The sequence below is a fragment of the Engraulis encrasicolus genome, chromosome 7, assembly GCF_034702125.1.
Source record: "Engraulis encrasicolus isolate BLACKSEA-1 chromosome 7, IST_EnEncr_1.0, whole genome shotgun sequence".
Taxonomy (NCBI): Eukaryota; Metazoa; Chordata; class Actinopteri; order Clupeiformes; family Engraulidae; genus Engraulis; species Engraulis encrasicolus.
In genome coordinates, this window is record NC_085863.1 from 41,846,884 (window position 1) to 41,856,883 (window position 10,000).

General features: G+C 41.1%; 1 protein-coding gene and 2 long non-coding RNA genes across 3 annotated transcripts in view; 2 read left to right on the forward strand and 1 right to left on the reverse strand.

Annotated features, from left to right (window-relative positions):
• Nucleotides 1-1,162, forward strand: part of LOC134452922 (uncharacterized) — a 2,589-nt gene extending 1,427 nt beyond the window's left edge. Inside the window, exon 3 of the long non-coding RNA XR_010035532.1 lies at nt 567-1,162. This is a non-coding gene — a long non-coding RNA (uncharacterized LOC134452922). The remainder of the gene's footprint in view (nt 1-566) is intronic.
• jam3b (junctional adhesion molecule 3b) overlaps nt 1-10,000 on the forward strand; it is a 42,078-nt gene that overhangs the window by 26,537 nt on the left and 5,541 nt on the right. The window contains exons 2-4 of the mRNA XM_063203596.1: nt 6,635-6,703; nt 7,274-7,390; nt 9,339-9,491. Of these exons, the coding sequence (XP_063059666.1) occupies nt 6,635-6,703; nt 7,274-7,390; nt 9,339-9,491 (339 nt within the window). The remainder of the gene's footprint in view (nt 1-6,634; nt 6,704-7,273; nt 7,391-9,338; nt 9,492-10,000) is intronic.
• LOC134452921 (uncharacterized) lies at nt 3,140-6,252 on the reverse strand. The gene is made up of 3 exons (XR_010035531.1): nt 5,658-6,252; nt 4,768-4,844; nt 3,140-4,377 (listed from the first exon to the last, which is right to left on the reverse strand). It is a non-coding gene; the product is annotated as an uncharacterized LOC134452921 (long non-coding RNA).

A 10,000-nucleotide genomic window follows, 5' to 3' on the forward strand; every position in this document is an offset into this window, starting at 1 on the left:
ACCCCCTAAGTGCCTTTTCAGAAAATAATCTTAATTCATTTTTATTTAATACAAAGCTATCAAAATTGCATATTTTTTAAATTGTATTTATGTAATATAACTTTTTATATGTATTATCAAGTACATGAATGTAAACCAAACCAACAACAGGGTTCTCTAAAAATATAGACGTACAGGTCTTCAGAAATGGAGTTAGGGGGTTTTGCATCTGAACTCTTCATATGTTGTTAAAGTACTTTTGGAGCGATTTGCCTCCAGACGTTAGAGACTCTCCCATCTGCCACTACTTTTTAATCTAGGCTTAAAAAGAAAACACACACACATTTTCTTAACTTAGTTCTTGACTCTTAGTTGTTATGCTTTCTCTCCTTTAGGCACTGCTTTTATGTACCTAAATTGCCTTTCAACACTTGTGTCTTATTATTCCATGCAAGAGTCTACATCTGCTAATTGTAATATAAGGCAATGTGAAGTGAGATTTAAAGTGTTCTGTAGGACAGTGGCGTTGTAATTAACTGTTTTAAAAGCTGTTGGTGTTTTTTGTTCCTTCTTATATTTATTCTCAGAAAGCACTATCATGTGGAAGACCACCCCCGAAGAGGAGATGTCTCCAGCCCCCAACAGAGAGACTTGGATTAATGTTGAGAGGATTATTGTTCAATACGGTGCAGAAACACTTGGTTCAGTTATATGTATATATCAATAATCTTTCAAGAAATCCTTCATCCCCTCAGCTGTGACCATACTGAACAAGATATGAACTGTCCAGCTGCAGCATGAATGTATTGTGTGGTCGTCTTTTTTTTTTTTTTTTTGGTCAAGCCTTGTCTAATGTCTGTGAGAATCACTGAAGTCACGCCAAAGACAATTTTCTGTTTCATGGTTGTAACAGACAATAAAGTTTTATCTAATCTCATCATATCAATGAGAATCAGTGCACCTGACAAAGGTATGACATACTGTATACTGTAGGCTTAAGTGCTAAAGGAAAATGAATTAACCTTAGCGGTTTTGAATTGTTTATTTACACAGTTATTAAAATGCATACAGATAGTGAATGTAATATAGTTCAATACTGTGTGCTTACTCGATGGTGTTTTTTATATGTGCTGAACTGAAAAACAACCTAGCTACTTGTGCTCAATACACTAAATGACTCTTGCTGGTGTGTTTTTTACTAGGCAACTTGTTATTAATTACTAATGTTCTTAATGTCATTTCAATGCAGCTCTTTGTGAGAAATCTGGGCAGCCATGGCCTAGTGGTTAGAGAGTTGGTCTTTCAATCTAGGGGTTGCCGGTTCGAATCCCCCACGACCTCTCCCTACACCTCCATCCATGGCTGAAGTGCCCTTGAGCAAGGCACCTAACCCCACATTGCTCCAGGGACTGTAACCAATATCCTGAAAAATAATAGTTGTAAGTCGCTTTGAACAAATGAAAGCGTCAGCTAAGTGAAATGTAATGTAATGTAAAATCTTGCTGTAGTGTGTTGTGGAATAGACACAGGAGCTGACCTGTGGTGTCCAGTCTTAACAGAGAGCTGGTGCCACTGTCACACATTCAATTTAATTAATCATTATCCCCCATATATTGATTGGGAAATGTTATACTGGCTTTTTTCATTAAGTTCCTGACTATACCAGACATCATTTTATCATTACCTCTGCCACATAATATGCGATTGTCTGAGTTTTGCAGTCTGTTTGTTCATCGCTGGGTGCACAGCTTGCCACTAAGGGGCGCCAAATCCTTACTTATTGCTGGAGACGCTACCACAAGGAGAGGACGGGAGGTGATGTCTTCTAAAAGGGCTGTGGTTAAGTAGCCTAAGCAATCAGCTGGTGCAACCCACTGTCTTAACACTGCCTCAAAATATCAGTTCTTGCAAGGCACAATTTACATGGTGAAATTAATGACATGTTGAGGCCAACAAGGCTTTATTTTATCAGTTAGAGGGACACTGCAGGAAATGGTCAAAAAGGGTGTGTCACATTAAAAAACTGTTTATTTAACTTGTGAGTGTGCGGCACCTCTCTCCTTCTACAATTGCTTTTTCTGGTTGCCAGCACCTCTGTTTCTGGTGTGCGTTTTGCACCTCCACTCATCAAAAAGGGTACTGCAACTATACTGCTCATTGTAACTGGGTTGCCTATTGCCAAATTTGATGAAAGTATATTTCATGAAAGTTTACTAAATAATAAACTCAGATTTTCTGTTATGGCCCAAGTACAGTCATTTTTGCAGCTAAAAATGGCTATTTCTGGAAATTCAAAATGGCAGACCATGATGGAGGAGATCCCCCTTTGTATGTATGAAAAGTGCAATTTTTCCAGTCATAATGAATACTTAGAATTTGATGGTGGTGGTAAATATTCATGAAAAATGTAACATTAGTGAATGAGTAGCATGAATTCTGGAAATAAACAACTATAAATCTTGCAGTGTCCCTTTAATGACAGGTTTAAAAAAAAACACACACACACCTTGCTTTCTGATTAGGCCTAGCCTAGAGAGAGTTTCCCCCAGCACCTTAGGCCACCTTGACCTGAAAAGATAAAGATTCCCTGTTGTTAACGTAGGCCTATTTTCTAAAGATAGATATAGATATATATGCATGCCTGTTTTAAATTAACAACCGGTCAAATGCTGGTGAAAATTCAGGTTCTTAATTCATTCGCCAGTTATATTTTCTTTGTTTTGTTTTTACTTTGTTACAGTTTTTGCCTAGGCTACTGCTTAAACACAATAGGCCGATGCTTAAACCAAAGTAGCATATTGTTCAGTTGTTGGTACTATAACTTAAACACATGCTGCTTTACCTTAATCAAAAGTCAAGCATTACACTTTCAGCTGGTATCTTTGCAAAGCACTTGCTCCTTTACGCAACACACACACTCCGGCTGTCTGCACACCATTTTATACACAAGACACTTTGTTCAAAAGTAAATTCTCAGAGTGTCATTGTGAAAACACGTCTGTTAAAAAAACAAAACACACTGGATGTATGACGAGATTTAGACACAGACAATAAAACACATGCACCGTTTTCAACCATTTGATGATCTGGTTATTAGGCCCATGTCCCCCGGCACTGTTGAGTTTCAGCAACTTCTGAATGTGTGCAGTACAATGCCAAAAAAGTGTTGTGTTCAGGAAGTCTTTCCAACGTTTTACCTGTCAGGGCAATCACTGTGTGTCAAGCAGTACAAAATATCTTGGGCATATTATCGCTGACAAGTTGGAAGATGATGCTGACATGTAGGCCTACAGACAGGGACAAGTGTAGTGTATGCCAAACATGTTTGTAAGATTTCAAGAAGGTTACACAGGCCTGCACAAATAGTCAAAATGTCATCAACATGTTTTAAACAACCTGGAATTACATTACTCAAAATTTTGAAGCATTTTAACCTTCTTATTGCACGTTCAACATGAATTCGGACATTGGCGAGACGGCGGGTTCTTGTGACTTCATGTTCTGATAGTTCTGTACATCCACGTGTAAGTGCTGGAATAGCCAATGTCACTCCTGGAGGAAGAACATCTCCAATTGTGAATCCCCGGTCTGTCAAAATCTGATCACCAAAAATCAAATGTGACAGAAATCCACAGTTTTTTGTGATAAAAATGTCACTAGCTCTGGCACCAAACAGTTTTGACACAATACATCACAAAACCATTGGGGGGCTATGCAATAGAGGACTTTGTAGGTGTTGTGATGCTTATAGTTGCTGTATGTTTTTGCTCTTTTCCCCAAGTTCTTTGGTCTTTGGACAAATATTTCAGTGCAATCTATGATGCATGTTGCATTGGGATAGTGTTCAAGAAAACTTGAGGGTCTTACTCTATTCAGAGTGTCTCGAGGGAGCCAAAAAAAAGATTTTCCCTTGGGAAAGTGTTGCTCTCCACATTGCGAACATATCACAGGCTGTAGTTCTGCTGATCCCAAATCTGTGAACATTAAGCCAAGCCGAAGCCTCATTAGGACCAGCAGTAGCTGTTCATGGACTGTTAATTTGAACGTCTTCGACTGTGGAAGAAAGCCAATGATGGTGTTCAAAAGTTGCCAAAAGCTGATGATGTCTAGTCCAATGTAAAATTTTGACACTTTATCATCCATGTCATGAGCTGACAGTGATGGTGTAGGATCTGTTTGTGTGCTTGCATCTTTTGTTGACTTCATCGAACAATAATCATGATCACTACGCTCTGGCCACTGAGTGCCAACATCACATTGGTGTGGAGACAGACTATCCTCCAAGCTATGCCCTACTTCGGTATCAGAATTTGTCACAGGAGGCTCATCACATGGTCTCTCTGTTGGGGGCTGGAGACATCTCCTCTTTGTGGGTGGTCTTCCACATGATGGTGCTTTCTGAGAATAAATATGAGAAGGAACAAAAAACACCAACAGCTTTTAAAACAGTTAATTACAACGCCACTGTCCTACAGAACACTTTAAATGTCACTTCACATTGCATTATATTACAATTAGCAGATGTAGACTCTTGCATGGAATAATAAGACACAAGTGTTGAAAGGCAATTTAGTTACATAAAAGCAGTGCCTTAAGGAGAGAAAGCATAACAACTAAGAGTCAAGAACGACGTTTTTTTTTTTTTTTAGCCTAGATTAAAAAGTAGTGGCAGATGGGAGAGAGTCTAACGTCTGGAGGCAAATCGCTCCAAAAGTACTTTAACAACATATGGTTAAGGTAATTAAGAAAAAAGCACTGAAGTTATTTGTTAAATACATGTAAACTTACACTATATTCATATCCCATATTATGGGATATGGGTGTTCCTGCGTTGGTCTGCCGTCAGGGAAGTGTACTCCACACACCTAAGGAGGGTGGGATAAGATGCGATAAAAAATATAATTGACTGTTACACATGAAACAGAAAATTATCTTTGCCATGGCTGCAGTCATTCTCACAGACACTACCACTTTTGAGATTAACCTAGCTTGTCCCCGCCACTTTATTTCCAATAAAATGCCAAACATTATTACAAATACAGACATGGTGGTCGATTTAAGAGATGAAAATAAAATTGGGCTAGGTTATGGACAAAACAAAAGCTACCAAAACCTAGCCTGACTTATTGAAGTCAGTCACACGACCTGGCTAGCTTTGCCAAAACTCCGCTAGCATAACAAAAGAATTAGCTAAATTGCCAGGGTCACATTTCCATTTCAAAGGGCACACATACACAAATAATCGTAAATAATCACACAAATGTACCATGGCACACAGCACAGATAACCATGGGGCTCATGATGCTACCAAAACCTAGCCTGACTTCTTATTAAAGTCAGTGTAACCTGGCTAGCCTTGCCAAAACTCCGCTAGCATAACAAAAGAATTAGCTAAGTTGCCAGGGTCACATTTTCATTTCAAAGGGCACACACGTACACAAATAATCGAAAATAAGCACACAAATGTACCATGACACACAGAACAGATAACCATGGGGCTCATGGTGCTCTTCCCACTCCTGGGGAAACTTAGGTATTAATGAAAGAATGCTAAATAATCGTAACTAGCGTTAGCTAGCCAAGCTAAATAATTGTTGCCACCAGTTTATGTTACATAGACACTGGCTTACAATAGGCCTACTTAACTACACTAACCACCTAGAAATAAAAATACATACCATTGAATACTTGTTTGGGGGCAAAGTCATTTCGGTGTACGTTTTTAATCCATATCTTGCGAATGTCTTCATCCTCAGCACGGCCGGGGAAGCGGTTTACACCGTAGGGCACACAACAAGGACAATCCTCTTTAAACTGTGGACTATGAAGCGCACATACGCTCTTTTTCCACATTTTTAGCGTTCTGCTGTTATTGTGACATCCGATTACGGCACACGTTAGTCCAGATCCAGACATATTTGTACAAAGATGATGTGAAAGTCAGGAACTTCATACGCTTCAATTACGAGTTTACGTCAGGGAGCACTTCAGTAATGGCTCTACTTCCGGTTATTTCCTCTGATCGGTGTATAAAGATCTATGGTGGCTTCGCACTAGTAGCCTTCTCTGCGTAATAGAAGCGCAATGTCTTCAACCTTACGCTCGAACGCCGGCTGATGTGATTGGCTGAGCACATTTGTGTGTCATATACCGTCAGGACAGTCTCAAAAATCCACACACAAATACAATGGAAGTCACAAATATGTATAGGGTTTGCGAATATATGTAGATCGGTTTGCAAATTAATAGAACTGCGCTGGCATTTGTGAATGGGGTTACATTCATTTGTGCATCATGAATTATATTTGTGAATGTTGTTACATTTGTTTGTGGATCATGAAATGTATGAATTATATTTGCGAATGTTATTACATTTGTTTGTGGATCACGAAATATATTGGTGAGTGGTGTGACATTCATTTCTTAATATTGATACTGTTCTCTCTCCATACATGGCAGCTGGCGCTGGAAGGGAAAAAGTTGGATGTGTGTGTGTGTGTGTTTGGGACTATTTTGGTGTGTTTCAATGTGTGTTGCATCTCTTGACGTGTGTGTGTGTGTGTGTGTGTGTGTGTGTGTGTGTGTGTGTGTGTGTGTGTGTGTGTGTGTGTGTGTGTGTGTGTGTGTGTGTGTGTGTGTGTGTGTTTGTCCGCAGGTGCCAGTGCTGTGGTGGGTGTGCGGTTAAAGTCAGACAATCTCGCTCCCTGGACCAACGAGTTCGAATGTAAGTTCAACACACACACACACACACACACACACACACACACACACACACACACACACACACACACACACAAGCGTGTGTCCAAAGCTTTCAGCTCATTTACAATGATGGCCCATGCCTTGAGTCAACAAGTGAATGGTATTTTAGCATGTTAGCATTAAAACAAGTGTCAATATCACACACACATGCATGCTGACACACACATGCACACACACACACACACACATACACACTCACGCGCACACACAGACACACACAGACACACACAGACACACACACACACACACACACACACACACACACACACACACACACACACACACACACACACACACACACACACACACACACACACACAGACACACACACACTTTGAATATCCACATGAAACAACATAGCCTCTCCAAACATATCAGTCATGTGTCTCCGTTATCAGCTAGCCTCCCACCCACCTTGACTTACAGATGTTCCCTTGGAAACACTGAAGACACACTAGTACTTACTGTCTATTGTTGAAGACACGCTAATACTTACTGTCTATTGTGTGTGTGTGTGTGTGTGTGTGTGTAGCGGTGGAGCTGTCGTGTGTGATCGAGTCTATCTCATCGACGTCTAAGCGTATCGAGTGGAAGAAAATCAGAGATGGCGGAAACCCCAGCTATGTCTACTTCCAGGAACGAATAACAGGTACCCGCCCGCCTGTGTGCGTGCATACGCGTGTGTGTATGTTAGTTTCATTTACTTCAGGGGTTCCCAAACTTTACCATGGCAAGGCTCCCCATATACCAGTAAATTCCAGCCAAGCCCCCCCTGACATGGGCTGTGCCATACTATTTACTTTTTGCTCACTTTCACAACTCGATGGAGTTGGTACATTCCTACCCATTCAAGTACTACTAGTAATGTTCAGTAATGTTAGAATAGATTAGTATTCATAACTAATGGTGATATTGTTTACCTTTGGTTTAATTTAGTTTAGTTTCATTGTTCAATTGATTTCATTATTACCTCCGCCAGGAGGTTATGTGATCGCCCGATTTCTGTGTTATCATGTCTGTCCGTCTGTCCGTCTGTCGCTCTGTTCGTTCGCTGCTATTTCGTGGCCTGCCACAAGGTGGCCGAGGTGAATTGAGCAATGACAGGGCGCGCCTGTGAGGTGGATTGATGGACAGTGACCACACAGCCAGAATGTATTACGCGCGGATTTGCTGTGCCTACATGGCTGCGTAGCCAATAGCACACCAAATGATATATAGGCCTAATAGCCGATATGCCGACAATATGGCACACATATCGTCGCAGAGTTTATTGTTCTCCGAGTGTTTGCCCTGTCAACCAAATCAGCGTTCGCGGAGCTAATTGCTCTCCGAGTGTTTCCCTGCAGTTTACGAAGGTTGGATATATTAACAACGGCAAACAGTGTTTAACAGTGAACAGACAGCGCCAAGGAGGGAAAGGTACCCAGTTCTCTACATGAAAGGTTAAAATAAAGTTGTGTGGCGACAGTCACCACAAAGCCAAACAGAATGCACATATGTAGGCTAATGGCATGCATATCGTCACAACTTTCGCGGAGTTAATTGTTCTCCGAGTGTTTTCCATGTCAACCAAATCAGCTTTCTCTCGCCTGTTGAAGTTTGTAGCCCACGGAGGGAGGGAAAAAATAGCCTAATAACGGTGAACAGTGTTGGCTATCAATGATGAACAGACAGCGCCAAGGAGGGAACGGTATCCAGTTCACTACATTTAAGGTTAATCAAAGCTTGTGTTTGACAGTGATACCAAATCGTTCTCAAAGGCCAAGGTGCCCCCGTAGTCATATAATTCACTATAGGCTATATTATGGATTGATATTAATAGCTGCGCTATTTAATATTGTGGCAAAACAATTATGTGATGAAAGGCATAATTCTTCCAATCATCAAAATGTTTATAACAACACAATGAATGAACAATGACACCAGGCTGTTAGCGATGGGATACAATATTTTCCAAATTAGGGCCTATAGCCTATGGCATGACCAATCACATTTGCCAATCACACAATGGCAGGTGAACTAATACCAAAGCTAACCAGGTGAGGTGACATAAGCCTTAGCTAATAAAAGAGACACATAATTTGGTTAAAATTGAATGTTCACTTCTCTGAACACTGTAGGCCTAGCCTATAAATAGCCTAGGCATGCATGGACTACACCACGACATGTCACAAATATTACAACCAAATTCAGCTTCCTTGGCGGAGGTTTGCACTCTCTGAGTGCATTTCTAGTTGTTATTTTGTTGTTATACTTTTTCTGCCAACCTGTTGTGCCCCCCTAGCATCCCCCCATGGCCCCCCAGGGGTCCCTGGCCCCCACTTTGAAAAACACTTTTTTACTTCCAGTAACGAAGTTGCAGTTTCAGTTGCAGTTGTGTCTGTATCTTTATGTGTTTGTGTGGTTACGTGTGTTTGTGAAGGTACTTGTGTGCAGGCATTATGTGTGGTTGCGTGTGTGTGTTTGTATCCGTGCGCGTGTTTTGGTGTGTGTGCATCTGTTTGTGTGTGGTTGGGTGCATGTGTGTGTGTGGGTTTGTAAATACAGGCATGTGCGTCAGTTTTACATTTACATGTGTGTGTGTGTGTATGTATTAGGTGACCTGGAGAATCGAGCACGTCTGAGAGAGCCCTCCTCATTGGTCATCGAGAACGCCACTCGGTCAGACTCCGCCCAGTATCGCTGTGAAGTCACCGCCCCCGAGGACAAACACAGCTTTGCAGAACTCCTGATCAACCTGGTCGTCAGAGGTGTGTGTGTGTGTGTGTGTGTGTGTGTGTGTGTGTGTGTGTGTGTGTGTGTGTGTGTGTGTGTGTGTGTGTGTGTTCACATAAACAACGTTATTCCCAACATAATTCCCATCTTTCCAGCATGTCTTTATCTGGTATTAGAGCGAGAGAGAGAGAGAGGGAGTGTGTGTGTGTGTGTGTTTAATGTTTAGGGAATTGGTGTGTGTGTGTGTGTGTGTGTGTGTGTGGTTGTGTGTGTTTTGTGTACAAATGCTACTGTAGATGTAAACAAACTCTCTGAACTAATTAGGTTAAGGGTTAACCATGCACGTGCATGTGCACCCACGCACACACACATAGCAGACATCTAGTAACTATTTCTGAACAATTAAGCACGTTTGAGTAAGCCATTAGGCATGAATAGTGTGTGTGTGTGTGTTTGAGCTTGAAAACATTTAGCTTTGTATTATAATGGGCAGTACAGTTGCCATACAATGTGAAGAAGTCCCAACAATTGTGTGTCTGTGTGC